At 39.7% G+C, this 17,142-nt stretch overlaps 1 protein-coding gene and 1 pseudogene across 3 annotated transcripts in view; one reads left to right on the top strand and one right to left on the bottom strand.

Annotated features, from left to right (window-relative positions):
* The window catches only part of VPS45 (vacuolar protein sorting 45 homolog), an 85,681-nt gene that overhangs the window by 23,386 nt on the left and 45,153 nt on the right, over positions 1-17,142 (top strand). For all 3 annotated transcript variants that reach the window (XM_074389687.1, XM_074389686.1, XM_003941976.4), the window contains 3 exons: positions 4,911-5,069; positions 5,281-5,388; positions 6,514-6,635. In XM_074389687.1, coding sequence (XP_074245788.1) covers positions 4,911-5,069; positions 5,281-5,388; positions 6,514-6,635 — 389 coding nt within the window. The remainder of the gene's footprint in view (positions 1-4,910; positions 5,070-5,280; positions 5,389-6,513; positions 6,636-17,142) is intronic.
* Positions 15,513-15,633, bottom strand: LOC120360306 (5S ribosomal RNA; annotated as a pseudogene).

Below are 17,142 nucleotides of genomic sequence, written 5' to 3'. Positions count from 1 at the left end.
TATGCCACTATCAACCAAGTTCATAAGTCAAGTAGCCATGAGGGAAATCCTTCAAACTGAAGTCAAAGGATAACATGGGATCAAAGCAGACAAAAAGGTCCTGCTTTTCCAAGGACTGATATAGCTGAAAGAAAAGAAAGAACTCAGCTTGTACCTACAAGTTCCTTTTCATGAGAGAATAGATACATCTAGCTAGAACATGGACCTGAGCCATGAGTTGGGTCCTAAGGGCTCAAAAGTAGGCAAAATAGTTCTCAAAGTAAGTTGGTCAGATCTGAGCCAAGTCCTCAATGAAGAACTAAGAGTCAAGCCAGGCAATCTAAATACCAGTACCAAGTCTCAAGGAATACAAGTGAATTTTTTATGATTGATGCATAATGATTGAACGGATTTATGGAATACAGTGTACTGTTTCAATACATGTATACATTGTGTAATGATCAAATCAGGATAATTAGCATATCCGTCACCTTAAACATTCGTCATTTCATTGCAATAAGAACATTTAAAAACCTCTCTTCTAGCTGTTTTGACAGAGATAACACATTACTGTTAACTCTATTCATCCTACTGTGCAGTAGAACACCGGAACGTGTTTCCGCTATCTGACTGTAGCTTCGTACCCATTAACCAATTTCTAACCTCCTGTCCTCTTGTAACTGCTGTTCTGCTCTCTACTTCTATGAGATTCCACATGTGAGTAAGATCATGCAGTATGTGTACTTCTGTGCTGGCTTATCTCACTTAATGTAAGTCCTCCAGGTTAATCTGTTTTGCCACAGATGACAGGATTTTTTTCTATTTCATGGCTGAATAGTAAATATTTCATTTTATATATACTGCATTTTATTTTATTTTCCCTTTCTTTCTTTCTTTTTCTTTTTTTTTTTTTTTTGGCAGGGTCTGGTTCTAATGCCCAGGCTGAAGTCCAGTGGTGCCATCTTGGCTCACTGCAACTTCTGCCTCCCAGACTCAAGCTATCCTCCCACCTCAGCCTCCCCAGTATCTGGGACTACAGGCATACACCACCATGGCTGGCTAATTTTTGTATTTTTGTAGAGATGGAGTTTCACCATGTTGCCCTGGCTGGTCCCCAGCTCCTGAGCTCAAGCTGTCCGCCTGCCTCAGCCTCCCTAAGTGCTAGGATTACAGACGTCAGCTGCCATGCCTGACCTAAATACTGCATTTTCTTGATCCATTCATCTGTTGATGGACATTTAGATTGACTTCACCTCTTTGCTATTTTGAATAGCGCTGCAGTAAACATAGGAGTGCAGATATCTCTTCAACATACTGATTTCGTTTCCTCTGGATATATACCAAGTAGTTGGATGGCTAAATCATATAGTAGTTTTATTTTAATTTTTTTAGGAACCTTCATACTGTTTTCCATAATGGCTGTAAATTCCCATAATTTACATTCCCACCAGTTGTGTGTAAGGGTTCCCATTTCTCCACATCATCACCAACACTTATTATCTCTAGTAAGAAACACCCAAGAGTCAAGATCCAAGTGAAGGTAACTAGAAAAGGGCAGACTGATTACGGCAATAGTCTTTGACTGTCATACCAGTTTTGTGAGTTTATAGTTACTTGGATTTCTCAGATTTGCTTAACAGTACAGAGATAGATTAGTCAGAAAAGGTGGTAAAAGAATGACTGCAAGGGCAGGAAATGAGACATTATGCCTTTTTTTTTTTTTTTTTTTTTTTTTTTTTTTTGAGACGGAGTTTTGCTCTTGTTACCCAGGCTGGAGTGCAATGGCGCGATCTCGGCTCACCGCAACCTCCGCCTCCTGGGCTCAGGCAATTCTCCTGCCTCAGCCTCCTGAGTAGCTGGGATTACAGGCATGTGCCACCATGCCCAGCTAATTTTTTGTATTTTTAGTAGAGACGGGGTTTCACCATGTTGACCAGGATGGTCTCGATCTCTTGACCTCGTGATCCACCCGCCTCAGCCTCCCAAAGTGCTGGGATTACAGGCATGAGCCACCGCGCCCGGCCTATTTATTTGTTTTTCTGAGACAGAGTCTCACTCTGTTGCCCAGGCTATAGTGCAATGGCACGATCTCAGCTCACTGTAACCTCCACCTCTTGAAGTTCTCCTGCCTCAGCCTCCTGAGTAGCTGAGACTACAGGCACCTGCTACCACACCCTGCTAATTTTTTGTATTTTTAGTAGAAACTGAGTTTCAACATGTTGGCCAGGCTGGTCTCGAACTCCTGACTTCAAGTGATACACGCCCCCCTCCGCCTCCCAAAGTGTTGGGATTACAGGTGTGAGCCACCGCGCCTGGCCCGAAATGGGATTTCTTAATGTTTTAAACTTATGCTGTTGATTGAGATACATAAATAATTGTACCTGAAATTTCTTCATATTATAGTAGAAAATAGTGGTACATTTGAACAGATAGTCTAAATGGGCTGTATTCCATGGCTGCTCTAGGAGAAAGATACCATGAAAGGAAAAAAAAAAAAAAAAAGAAAAATCGTTCGATTTTGGGATCGAAATCTACAGAAGAGAAGTTTCTCCCTTTTTGATCCCTTAAGGATGATGATAGTGAAATATTAATCCAAAAAATCAGCAATAGAAATCCCTCTCAGAGAACTCTGAACTTGAAAGCTACCTGGGAGATTTCCCATTATCATCATAGTCCCTAGTCAGCGTGAACAGAAGAGCTCTTAGACATTGGACATGGTTGTTGTGAAAAGAGATGATGTGTGTGAAAGCATCTTGTAAGTTGTAATCATATGGTTGATAGTTACGTAGTTACGTCCTCAGAATTCAGTGCCCTCCAAGGCTCTGCCAGCGTTTCGGCCTGATTTCTTCATCTGATTTCCATATTTATCTTGATATGCCACTGCTTTCAGTCTCTCACACTGGTTCCAATATTTAGTGATTCTTCAGGACCTTTGGCAAATGTCAAGTCCTTTATGAAGTCTTTCCTGATTTCTCAACAACCAGATATACTTTGTCTTCCCCTTTCTCTCCCCTTCCTCTGTTACACTAATTTCCAGCTTTTGCTTTTTGCTTTCTTTTGTTTTTTTCATACATATGTCTCTGTTACAACACCACATATTTGTTCCTGAAAAACCTCACATTCTATAAAAACATGCACTAAAAAAAGGGTTATGAGAATATAGGGTTATAAGCAGACCACTTAAAATCTGTGTAACTATAAAAAGAAATAAAAAATTCACATAATTTTGTTATCAAAGCCCTAATAAAAATAGTAACAGTTATAATAAAAATACTAGCATGGTAGAGACCAGCATTTGTACCTAGAAGTAGAGCCAGTCCATCCTCTGCAGCCTTTTTCCTGGGGCTCATGTTTTCTTCAAGTTATAAGGTCTTGAAAGTATTCACTTCTCATAAAGACTACTTTTTCAAAATTAAAAATACCGTATGGAGATAGCTTTCTTCATCAATCAGTGTTTGGTGGTTATTTTGTTTTGTTTCGCTTTTGTACACAGTGCAATATATTTGCATCCTTTTTATTTGCATTTGCCCTTCCCCCAGAGAGCTTAACACAGTCAAAAGTGCAGCATTTCTTGAAGCTATAAAACCAGATACTTCTGGAGAACACACTTCTGTAGGATTTTCATCTTTTTTTCTAAAGGTATTGTAAGGCTTCCCCTTTAACCATTAGAAAGCCTATCCATTCTGGAAAAATTACCTATGAACCAATACGCCTTCTGTGTTAAACTGATACAATTTCCATATTTAGCAATGTCACTGAACTAAAGTACATTCAAGAAACATGTTTATAGCAGAATAAATTATATTACTTTGATCATCCTTCACCCCATTGACCGTGAACTCACTGGAGACGGGAATTGTCTTTAATTTATCTGTGTTCCCACAACAGTACCTGACATACTGCCTTATGGGGACTCAAAAAGTATTTGTTGGCTTGAATTAAATTATTTGTTCTGCTGCATAATAAATATAAATCTGTACTATAGGGAAGGTACTGAATATGAGGATTAAAAAATGTAGACCTGGTTTCTCCTCGCTCCCTTTTCTGTTGGTACCCACCTCTTAAAATCATTAAGTACTCAATTTAGAGATTACATGTTGTTACATACTCATCTCTGTCGACCATGTTGAGACATATTCTGATGCTTCTTAGAGATTAAGCCCAGTCTGCGTAAAATTCTACCAGCTTGTCTCCATTTCACTGGTCAATCATTAATACTAAGAGAAAGCAGTAGTGTTTGCAAATTAACTAGTTGGTTTTGTTGTGCTATATTGATTGAAGTGGTGGAAATAGTAAGTGTTTCTTCTTTCAGCAAGGAAATTACAACTTCAGCTATTGGAAAAGAAAAGTGGAACTATCAGCTGGGCGCGGTGGCTCACGCCTGTAATCCCAGCACTTTGGGAGGCCGAGGCGGGTGGATCACGAGGTCAACAGATCGAGACCATCCTGGTCAACATGGTGAAACCCCGTCTCTACTAAAAATACAAAAAATTAGCTGGGCATGGTGGCGCATTCCTGTAATCCCAGCTACTCGGGAGGCTGAGGCAGGAGAATTGCCTGAACCCAGGAGGCGGAGGTTGCGGTGAGCCGAGATCGCGCCATTGCACTCCAGCCTGGGTAACAAGAGTGAAACTCCGTCTCAAAAAAAAAAAAAAAAGAAAAGTGGAACTATCCATTATTAAATTCATTTTTGTCCTAAAGCAATTACAATGGAAATATATTTCCTTATTTAGTTCTTACCTTGGACAAAAGGCATTTAACTTTCTATAGTTGAGACTATTGCTAAATATATGACTTATAATTGTCATAGTGGTAATCTCAGTCATCAACTCAGGTGTATCACTACCATTCAGGAATTATTAGATCTAAGGCATCGTACAACAGATCACTCAAGTGAGAGGGAGATAAATATAAGTTCTGTCTTTCTTCAGAATGTAAAAAGGCTTCTTCAGAACCCGAAAGTGACAGAGTTTGATGCTGCCCGCCTGGTGATGCTTTACGCTTTACATTATGAGCGACACAGCAGCAATAGCCTGCCAGGACTAATGATGGACCTCAGGAATAAAGGTGTTTCTGAGAAGTATCGAAAGGTAATCAGTTTCTGTATTAGCCCACCAAACAGGAATGAACTCTGTTATTATATTCTTAGCTCTAACAAATGATAAATCGTACTATTTTTATTTACAGAAATGTCTCATTCTGTCTTTTCACTTTTGTTTCCTTAATAAAATAAAATTATTTTCTTATGAAGTGAGCTTCCTGATCTCTAAGCAATCAAAATTTGCTTCTCTTTTTTAATAGCTCGTGTCTGCAGTTGTTGAATATGGTGGTAAAAGAGTCAGAGGAAGTGACCTCTTCAGCCCCAAAGATGCTGTGGCTATCACCAAACAGTTCCTCAAAGGACTGAAGGTATAGACACCTCTGTGCTCTCCTATGTGAGAACAGTTGAAGCCCCGGAGGCTGAGAGTGAAAGAATATGATTTTCAAAGTACCTTGAGGATTGCTGCTGATTTAGTACTGTGTCACTTAAATGAAATTAAAACTGACATCCTCTTGAAAACTTTTTCTCTTAGTGCTTTCTGTATTAGAGCAGTATCAGCATTGGACCAAATAGCTGAACAGGAAATAACTGAAGTATTTCCAGGAAATACTCAAGAAGAAAAAGACAAACAGTTCTGTTAATCACAATACATTACTCCATTTGTTTATAATTAAAGATTTGTTAGGTAGTTTCTTTTTGAAGGAAATTAAAAATGAAGCAAACATTTGATCTGTTAAAAAAAACTAGTTTTCTTGAAATACTCAAAAATTACTTCTAATCTGCTAGCCTTTCTTATGTTTCCTGAAGTTTTTCTGTTTTCCTGGGTGTTTCCAGTCTTTTTTTTTTTTTTTTTTTTAATATACATGATCCTTTTATTTGCTCTACCTTATCGTTCAACATTTTCACAAAAGAGTGAGAGGCAATGACGACACAATAAAGGATTTAAGCAATTCTTTTTTAAAAAAATTCCTTTACAATAACTAGCCCTAAATTACAGAGTATTTTTTATAAGATTAGAACATTTCTGGCTGATTAAAATAATTTTTTTTTTTTTTTTTTTGAGACGGAGTTTCGCTCTTCTTACCCAGGCTGGAGTGCAACGGCGCGATCTCGGCTCACCGCAACCTCCGCCTCCTGGGTTCAGGCAATTCTCCTGCCTCAGCCTCCTGAGTAGCTGGGATTACAGGCACATGCCACCATGCCCAGCTAATTTTTTGTATTTTTAGTAGAGACGGGGTTTCACCATGTTGACCAGGATGGTCTCGATCTCTTGACCTTGTGATCCACCCGCCTCAGCCTCCCAAAGTGCTGGGATTACAGGCTTGAGACACCACGCCCGGCCTGAAATAATTTTTAAGTTTTTCACAGTTCCTATTTAAATCTGTCCCATGAAATCTCTATTAAGTATATGTCCTTTTCTGATAATAAGTGTTATTGATTCTTATATTCCTAGTTTAATAAAAATGACATAAGAACCTTTCCCTCTGTTTTAGGGAGTAGAAAATGTATATACACAGCATCAACCTTTCCTACATGAAACCCTGGATCATCTCATCAAAGGAAAGCTTAAGGAAAACCTATATCCTTATCTGGGCCCCAGCACGCTCAGAGACAGGTAAGCTAACAAAGATATTAATAATAAAAGTCAGAAACACTAAGCAAATGAAAATTTAGAGTCATGTTAAGGACTAAAGCTGAGATAATAGCATTCTGCTCCTCCTTCCCCTGCTGTTTATCAGCTTTAAAATTCTTTTGGTTTTACATATATCAGCGATAGATATGGATTCCCCTGCTAAGTCTGAAACATTTATTTCTTTTGTACTAAAGAAACAGGTGTTCTGGAGAGCCTCAGATCCTCATCTTCTGTGTTTCAGTATCAGACCAGTTTACTTACGCCATTTAAGGTTGTGTTTGATGGCATCTGGCATTTGGTGTTACAAACATTAAACCCAAAAATAGGCTTGCTGCTTGATTGCCATCCAGAGCAGGTTGTTACTATTTTTGGTGAGGACTGGACTTTGCCAAATGTTGTCAGCACACAAACTGAGAGACCTAATTAATAAAGGCCATTTGTTACACAGGAAAAAAGGATTTTGAAAAGGCTTTCTTTTTGATTATTAACCAAAGGAAGCAATAAGTGTTATCTTAATCCGGTGGTTAGTTAATTTTTAATAAAAACAAAACTTGTCCAGAACAACTTACTTAGATGAACCTGAAATTTTAAATACTGTATACATAAATTCTACCTAGTTAAAAATTTTATATTTTTATATTTTTTTAGTTGGACACATGTTATCTAAAGGGGCTAACATATGAACCTGAATCCTATTTGATAGATTAATGTGAAAATTTTACTGTTGATGTAATTCTATTATTTCAGTTAATAAACATCTACGAGACTTGGAAGTATAGTTTTTTTTTTTTTTTTTTTTTTTTTTGTGACGGAGTTTCGCTCTTGTTACCCAGGCTGGAGTGCAATGGCATGATCTCGGCTCACTGCAACCTCCGCCGCCTGGGTTCAGGCAATTCTCCTGCCTCAGCCTCCTGAGTAGCTGGGATTACAGGCACGAGCCACCATGCCCAGCTAATTTTTTATATTTTTAGTAGAGACGGGGTTTCACCATGTTGACCAGGATGGTCTCGATCTCTCGACCTCGTGATCCACCCGCCTCGGCCTCCCAAAGTGCTGGGATTACAGGCTTGAGCCACCGCGCCCGGCTAAAGTATAGTGTTTTATAAATATAATGAGATTCTGAATGGGAAAATGTTTTAAGATACATAGATGACTCTTTTACATGGTAAAGTATATTTTTTCACTTTGTCCTTAAAAAAAAAAGTCTGTAATTTGGTACAGAACAGAAAAAATATCATCCTTTAAAAGCCCAAAGTTGAGAGGTAGAACATTTGGTGTTAAGTTCAGAGAGTACACTCATTCAGATAAAATGTTTAAGGAACTTGGCATAAGACTTAGAAATGTCAGCTGAGTGGGAAGAATGAAAACCAGCCCAAAGTTATGTACTTATCTGAGAGGGTTTTAACAAAAAACTGTATTCTCAAGCCTTCTAATTAATATGATAAGTAAAAACATTAATTTTATGAATTTCATGTAAGAATTACTGAACAAGAAGCTGGGTACGGTAGCTCATACCTGTAATCCCAGCACTTTGGGAGGCTGAGGCAGGCGGATCACCTGAGGTCAGGAATTCAAGACCAGCCTAACCAACACGGATCAACCCTATCTCTACTAAAAATACAAAAATTAGCCAGGCATGGTGGTACATGCCTATAATCCCAGCTACTCAGGAGGCCGAGGCAAGAGAATCGCTTGAACCCAGGAGGCAGAGGTTGCGCTGAGCTGAGATCAAGCCGTTGCACTCCAGCCTGAGCAAAAAGAGCGAAACTCTATCTCAAAAAGAAAAAAAAAAAAGAATTACTGAACGAGAAATTAGCTATTTATTGCCAAAGGGAACCATAGACCACCAGAAGAATATACTGTGTATGACCAGTACACAGCAGAAAACCTTTCTGATTTGCATAATTCATTCCCACACAAAGCCCAAAATTATATTCTTTGAACAAAATGCTCATTTATCAGTTGTCAACATCTGTTACTATTTGTCACTGTAACCTGTGTGCATATAATTAATAATTCAATTGCTTCATCCTTTTATACAACAGATATATTTTATACCACAGATAAATAGGGTAATGAGCTTCAAAGTAATTGCAGCAGTGGGGAGAACTATTTTAGATGCAGAGAGAACCTCTCTGAGAGGTGATATTTATGATGAGCTTTGAGTCATAAGAAAGCCAGGCACCAAACCAGGCACGGTGGCTCACACCTGTAATCCCAACACTTTGGGAGGCCAAGGTGGGCAGATCACTTGAGATCAGGAGTTCGAGACCAGCCTGGCCAACATGGTAAAACTCCATCTCTACTAAAAATACAAAAATTAGCCTGGTGTGGTGGCAGTCACCTGTAATCCCAGCTACTCAGGAGGCTGAGGCAGAAGAATCGTTAGAACCTAAGTTGCAGTGAGCCAAGATTGTGCCATTGCACACCAGCCTGGGTGACAGTGAGACTCTCATCTCAAAAAATAAATAAATAGCCGGGCACGGTGGCTTAAGCCTGTAATCCCAGCACTTTGGGAGGCCGAGGCGGGTAGATCACAAGGTCAAGAGACTGAGACCATCCTGGTCAACATGGTGAAACTCTGTCTCTACTAAAAATACAAAACATGAGCTGGGCATGGTGGTGCGTGCCTGTAATCCCAGCTACTCAGGAGGTTGAGGCAGGAGAATTGCCTGAACCCAGGAGGCGGAGGTTGCAGTGAGCCGAGATCGCGCCATTGCACTCCAGCCTGGGTAACAAGAGCGAAACTCTGTCTCAAAAAAATAATAATAAAATTAAATAAATAAATAAAGGATCAATCACATGATGATTAGGAGAAAAAAACATCCAAAGCAGAGGGAAATACCAGAGCAAAGGCCTTAAAGAAAGGGAGAATTTAGCAAGTTCATGGAACAGAAGGAAGCCCTGCTTGGCTGGAGCATAGTGAATAAGGAGGAAATACGAGGTTGAGATAGGCAGGGTTGGAACACATCAGGCCTCAAAGACCCTAGCAAAGAGATTTTTTTTAATATCATAGGAAGCCATTGGAGAGTTAAGCATATAAGTAACATGAACTTAATTGTGTTTTAAAAGATCATTTTGGTGAGAATGATTATTGAAGGCAAAAATAAAAGCAGAGAGCCTACTGAGGAGATGACTGCAGTAGTCCAGGTGAGAAATGCCAGTGGTTTGGGTAGGAGGCTGAGAGAGAAGCCAGAATCAATAGACTTCTTTAATGGCACGGATTTACGGAACAAGGGTAAGAGGGAAGTCAAGAATAACTCTCAGGCTTTGAGGAGAAGTAGAGTTTTGTTGTTCAGTTGGAGATGCCTATTAGTTAACAAGTAGAAATGTCACATATTCAGAGTTGGCAAAAATAATAGTAATATTAAAACTATGGAACTACATAGGATAACTTAAAAAGAAAGCATAGAAAAGAGAAAAGAAGAGAGCCCAGGACTAAGCATTGAGTAGAGAATAAGGAGTCAGCAGTGGAGACTGAGGAGGAAGCAGAAAGGTAGGAGAAAAACTAGCAAAGCATGGTGTCATCACGAACAAGTAATAAACTGTGTCCAAACTCTGAGAGGTAAAGAAGGTGAAGAAAGTACAGGATGCATCTGATTTGGCAACACGAAGGTCTTTGATGATATTCTTCCCTGGTTTCAGTGAGGTTGGAAGCCAAATTAGAGGGGTTAACAGGATATAAGATACAATAAAGACAGCAAATGTATATAACACTTTTTAAGAAATTTTGCATAAAGGAGGAAGAGAAATTGAGTGGTTAGAAGAGATTGTGGGCTCAAGAGAAAGAGATTCTAGAGAATATGTATAATCCAGTGAGACTTATCCAGTAAAGAAGAGGTTATAGGTAATGCAAAAGAGAAAGAGCTGAGGACGTGAAGTCCTTAAGGAATCCAGAGAATAGAGGGATTGCCCGTGATAGGCGCAGGGGTTCTTTCATTTTAACAGGAAAGAAAGCAGTATGTGTAGATACAATAGGTTTGCAGTGTTGATGGTGACAACATGGGGTCATCATGTCTGATTTTTCTCAGTAAAATATGGTGCCAACTTAGCTAACGTAAGGGGTATAAAGAAAAAAACATTGTGAAACTTTCATCTCATAGGCTAGGAATCAGGTTTATTAGGGAAATGTAAGTAGGAGTTCTAGGCAAGGTTGAATGCCTAGAGAGTTTTGTGGTCATTAATTTAAAATATAGCCAGTGAGCCTAGTTGTGTGGTTTTCCTCTGGAAACTTTGAGCTGCTCCAGATTAAATGTGGAAAAGGCAGATAGTTGGGTCCAACTAGGATTTGGGGAAATGGAAACCAGAGGAGAGTATTAGATCATGAGAAAGGTATTGGTGAATGAATTGGAGATTTGATGAGGCCAAAGGATGATTACAGAAGAGTATTAGTGTAGGTAAATTCAAAGTTGAGAGGTAGTTAGTGGAGAAAGATATTTTGAATTCAAGATTTCGTAGGGGGTACAGATACTCGTAATGAAAAAGTTTAGGTTGTAATCGTGGATGTGGGCGGTTGTAGTGAGTAGAAGAAAAGATGAGGATTGGTAAAGAGACCAGGATGTTAGATGAATAATCCACAGTGATGTTAAAGTCACTGAAAATTTTGAAAAGAGAAGGAGAAAAAGGAGGACAAGTAAGCCAGAGCTAAAGTCTTCAGGGAATAAAAGTGACCAGGAAAGGAGGTCAGGAGAAAACAGTGCGACTACATTATGAGCTTCTAAAACGGTGGAAATTTTGAAGGAAGAAGGCAAAGAAACGGTTACAAAACTACAGTGGGTATCACAGAAAATATCTATACCACCTCCTGGCCATGCCTAACAATAGGAGTACTGCAGAGGACTTGAAAACGCTTTTATTTACCAATTCCACTTCTAAAAGCTTACTCTATAGATATTCCTGTGCAAGTACACAAAGATACTGAAGCAAGGATATTCACTGAAGTAATAGCAAAAAACTAGGAACAAGCTAAATCTCTATCAATAGAGGGCTGGTTACCTAAATTACGATATAATACGTATTCTTTTTTTAATGACATAAGTCTTCATGGGTGTTATGCGAAACTTTCTAAGATACATTGGATAGAAAAGTAGGATATTATAACATTTCTTTTGCGTAAAAAAAAAACCCACCTGGGTGCGGTGGCTCATGCCTGTAATCTCAGCACTTTGGGAGGCTGAGGTGGGTGGATCACTTGAGGTCAGGAATTCGAGACCAGCCTGGCCAACATGGTGAAACCCTGTCTCTACTAAAAATACAAAAATTAGCCAGGCAGGGTGGCTCACATCTGTAGCCCCAGCTACTCAGAAGGCTGAGGCAGGAGAATTGCTTGAACTCAGAAGGTGGAGGTTTCAGTGAGCTGAGATTGTGCCATCACACTCCACCCTGGGCGACAGAGCAAGACTCCGTCTCAAAGACAAAACAAAACAAAACAAAAATGTATACATGTATATAAATATGTGCTTGAATATATAAACACATGTATATAATATATATAACATATTTTTACGAGCACATATATGTATAAATACAGTTAACTTTTTTTTTTTTTTTAAGACAGGGTCTGGCTCTGTCACCCAGACTGGAGAGCAGTGGCATGATCTCAGCTCACTACAGCCTCTACCTCTCAAGCCACCCACCTCAGCTTTCTGAGTAGCTGGGACTATGGGCATATGCCACAGTACCTAGCTAATTTTTGTATTTTCATAGAAACGAGGTTTTGCCATGTTGCTGGTCTCAAACTCCTGAGCTCAAGCAATCTGCCTGCCTCAGCCTCCCAAAGTGCTAGGATTACCAGCATGAGCCACCATGCCCTGCCTACAGTAACTGTTTCTGAAAGAATAATCAAGAACTTATTAATAGTTGTTACCTCTAGATACTGAGACAGCAATTAGTTATATACTTATCTATTCTTTCCATTAGTTATTGTATTAGGTATTGTAATCTTGAAATGAGTATTATGTTCTGTTAATCCTTGGGGTTTTCACAACATTTAACACAGTGATTTACAAATAGTAGTTGTTCAATAGATGTTTGATAAATTCTGTAGGCATCTCTTTTAGTTGATATGCCAATATTTATAGTTGGAAAATTTAAACCAGAGAATAAATTTAATTGATGCTATAGAAAATTTAGATTTTTGAAATTCATAAATAATTCTATAAAACATTCCGGCTCTGCATTGACTTGGCCACACTATCAGCGCTAGCCACTTTCTTGGCCCTGTATCATCATATTGACAAGCGTCCTTGATTATAGTGATATTTACTGTTATTTGTCTCATCATAATAGAAATTCTAGGTTTTATTGTTGTTGTAATAATAGAAAGTATCAAAGGAAATGTGGCAAGAACACAACTTTGCAAAACCAGAACACTGGCGGAAATTTTTTTAGCCCTTAGCTATTAAATTACTGTTTAAGCTCTTTGGCAGTATAGCTATATCCACAAATTGGATTTGATCATTCTGCAGATGGGATTCTTGCATATCCTATTTTTCAAGCTAATTTTTTTCCTCACTCTAGAATTGCCTCTTGTCTCTGATAAAGGCAAGCAACTTTTTCATTTGGTGAGGAAATGGAGCTATATGATCATGCATTCCAGAATCAGTCAGTTCAAAAAGGAAGTACTTTTCTTTTCTTTTCTTTTCTTTTTTTTTTTTTTTTTTGAGACGGAGTTTCGCTCTTGTTACCCAGGCTGGAGTGCAATGGCGCGATCTTGGCTCACTGCAACCTCCGCCTCCTGGGCTCAGGCAATTCTCCTGCCTCAGCCTCCTGAGTAGCTGGGATTACAGGCACGTGCCACCACGCCCAGTTAGTTTTTTGTATTTTTAGTAGAGACGGGGTTTCACCATGTTGACCAGGATGGTCTCGGTCTCTCAACCTCGTGATCCACCCGCCTCAGCCTCCCAAAGTGCTGGGATTACAGGCCTGAGCCACCGCGCCCGGCCTCAAAAAGGAAGTACTTTTCACTTTTACACAAATGTAATAGAATCTTGTTGCTACAACTTATTTTTTGTTTCTGTAAAGCAGCAGTCCTTTTTCATTGGCCTGTTTTCCTGTAGTAAATGCTAGTAAGAACTGTATCATTTGTAAGTATATTCAAAAATTACAATTTTAGCCATAAATATAATTCTCCACAAAATAGATAAAATGTTGCGTTTTGAAAGTTTGTGTTTCCGCCTAACTTAACAACATATAGAAATAATGTTAAAAGCTCTCAACAAATCTGGGCATTGTGGCTCATGCCTGTAATCCCAGTACTTTGGGAGGCCAAGGCAGGCAGATCACAAGGTCAAGAGTTCAAGACCAGCCTGGCCAACACAGTGAAACCCCATCTTTACTAAAAACATACAAAAATTAGCCAGGCATAGTGGTGGGCACCTGTAGTCTCAGCTACTCGGAAGGCTGGGGCAGGAGAATCACTTGAACCCAGGAGACAGAGGTTGTAGTAAGCCAAGATCACACCACTGTACTCCAGCCTGGGTGACAGAAGACTCTGTCAAAAACAAAAACAAAACGAAACAAAACAAAAAAAACACCTCTCAACAAACTTCGTATTGAAGTCTATGACAAACCAACAGCCAACATCATACTGAATGGGCAAAGCTAAAAGCATTCCCCTTGAAAACCGGCACAAGACAAGGATGCCCTCTCTTACTACTTCTGTTCAACAGAGTATTGGAAGTCCTAGCCACAGCAGTTAGGCAAGATAAATAAATGAAGAGCATCCAAATAGGAAGACAGGAAGTCAGACTACCTCTTTGCAGAAAACATGATTCTGTATCTAGAAAACCCCATAGTCTCAGCCCAAAAGCTCCTTCAGCTGATAAACAACTTCAGCATAGTTGCAGGATACAAAATCAGTGTACAAAAATCACTAGCATTCCTATACAGCAACAACAATCAAGCTGAAAGCCAAATCAGAAAGGCAATCCTATTCACAACTGCCACCAAAAAAATAAATTGCCTAGGAATACAGCTAACCAGGGAAGTGAAAGATCTCTACAGTGCGAATTACAAAACACTGTTCAAGGAAATCAGAGAAGCCACAACAAATGGAAAAGCATCCCATGCTCATGGATAGGAAGAGTCAATATCATTAAAATGACTGTACTACCCAAAGCAATTTACAGATTCAATGCTATTTCTATCTGACTACCAATGACATTCTTCACAGAACTAGAAAAAGATTATTTTATTTTATTTTTCTTTATTTCATTTTATTTATTTATTTTGTTTGTTTGTTTGTTTTTTTGAGGTGGAGTTTCACTCTTGTTACCCAGGCTGGAGTGCAATGGTGCGATCTCAGCTTACCACAACCTCTGCCTCTTGGGTTCAGGCAACTCTCCTGCCTCAGCCTCCTGAGTAGCTAGGATTATAGGCACGCGCCACCATGCCCAGCTAATGTTTTGTATTTTTAGTAGAGACGGGGTTTCACCATGTTGACCAGTATGGTCTCGATCTCTTGATCTCATGATCCACCCGCCTCGGCCTCACAAAGTGCTGGGATTACAGGTGTGAGCCACCGCTTCCGGCCCTATTTTATTTTATTTTATTTTATTTTTTGAGATGGAGTTTCGCTCTTGTTACCCAGGCTGGAGTGCAATGACGCGATCTCGGCTCACCGCAACCTCCACCTCCTGGGTTCAGGCAATTCTTCTGCCTCAGCCTCCTGAGTAGCTGGGATTACAGGCACGCACCACCATGCCCAGCTGAATTTTTTGTATTTTTAGTAGAGACGGGGTTTCAGCATGTTGACCAGAATGGTCTCGATCTCTTGACCTCGTGATCCACCCGCCTCGGCCTGCCAAAGTGCTGGGATTACAGGCTTGAGCCACCACGCCCGGCTATTTTATTTTTAATAGCCTATGGCACGTGGTATTCTCAGGTGGTCTCCCATCCAAGTACTAACCAGACCCGACCCTGCTTAGCTTCCGAGATCAGACAAGATCTCGGGTGTATTCAGAGTAGTATGGCTGTACAGAAAAAAATTATTTTAAAATTAATGTGGAACAAAAAAAAGAGCCCCAATAGCCAAGGCAATCCTAAGCAAAAAGAACAAAGCTGGGAGAATCACATTACCCAACTTCAAACTAACTACAAGGCTACAGTGACCAAAACAGCATGGTACGGGTACAAAAACAGGCACATAGTCTAATGGAATAGAATAGAGAGCCCAGAAATACGGCCACACATCTACAACCATCTGATCTTTGACAAGCAGTGGGGAAAAGACTCATTCAATAAATGATGCTGGGATAACTGGCTAGCCATAGGCAGAAGACTGAAGCTGGGCCCCTTCCTTACATCATATACAAAAATCAACTCAAGATGGATTAAAGACAAATGTAAAACCTAAAACTATAAAAACCCTGGAAGACAACTTAGGTAATACCATTCTGGACCTAGGAACAGGCAAAGATTTTATGACAAAGATGTCAAAAGCAATTACAACAAAAGCAAAAATTGACAAATGGGATCTAATTAAACTTAAAAGCTAGTGCACAGCAAAAGAAACTATCAACAGAGTAAACAGACAATCTACAGAATAGGAGAAAATATTTGCAAACTATACATCTGACAAAGGTCTAATATTCAGCATCTATAAAGAACTTAAACAAATTTACAAGAGAAAAACAACCCCATTAAAAAGTGGGAGGCTGAGGTAGGTAGATCACCTAAGTTCAGGAGTTCGAGAACATCCTGGCCATCATGGTAAAACCCCATGTCTACTAAAAATACCAAAACTTAGGAGTGGTGGTCGGCACCTATAATCCCAGCTACTCAGGAGGCTGAGGCACGAGAATCACTTGAACATGGGAGGTGGAGGTTGCAGTGAGCTAAGATCGTGCCATTATATGCTAGCCTAGGCAACAGGAACAAAATCCTGTCTTAAAAAAAAAAAAATGTGGCCAAAGGACATGAGCAAATACTTCTCAAAGAAGACATACATGCAGCCAACAAGCATATGGAAAAAAAAACTCAGTATCACTGATCATAAGAGAAATGCAAATCAAAACCACAGTGAGATGCCATCTCACACCAGTCAGAATGGCTATTATTAAAAAGTCAAAAAATAGGCTGGGTGTGGTGGCTTGCACCTGTTATCCCAGCACTTTGGGAGGCCAAGGCGGGTGGATCATGAGGTCAGAAGTTCGAGACCAGCCTGGCCAACATGGTGAAACCCCTTTTCTATTAAAAATACAAAAATTAGCTGAGCATGGTGGTGCATGCCTATAATCCCAGCTACCCAGGAGGCTGAGGCAGAAGAATTGCTTGATCCCAGGAGATGGAGGTTGCAGTAGGATGAGATTGTGCCATTGCACTCCAGCTCTGAGCAACAGAGCAAGACTCCATCTTGAGGGGGCAAAAAACGTCAAAAAATAACAGATCCTGGCGAGGTTGCAGAGAAAAGGGAACCCTTATACACTGTTGGTGGGAATGTAAATTAGTTCAACCGCTGTAGAAAGCAGTATGGCAATTCCTCAGATAG

The sequence above is a fragment of the Saimiri boliviensis genome, chromosome 19, assembly GCF_048565385.1.
Source record: "Saimiri boliviensis isolate mSaiBol1 chromosome 19, mSaiBol1.pri, whole genome shotgun sequence".
Lineage (NCBI taxonomy): Eukaryota > Metazoa > Chordata > Mammalia > Primates > Cebidae > Saimiri > Saimiri boliviensis.
The sequence above is the reverse complement of the archived record's forward strand: the minus strand, read 5'-3'. Positions and strand labels throughout refer to the sequence as shown.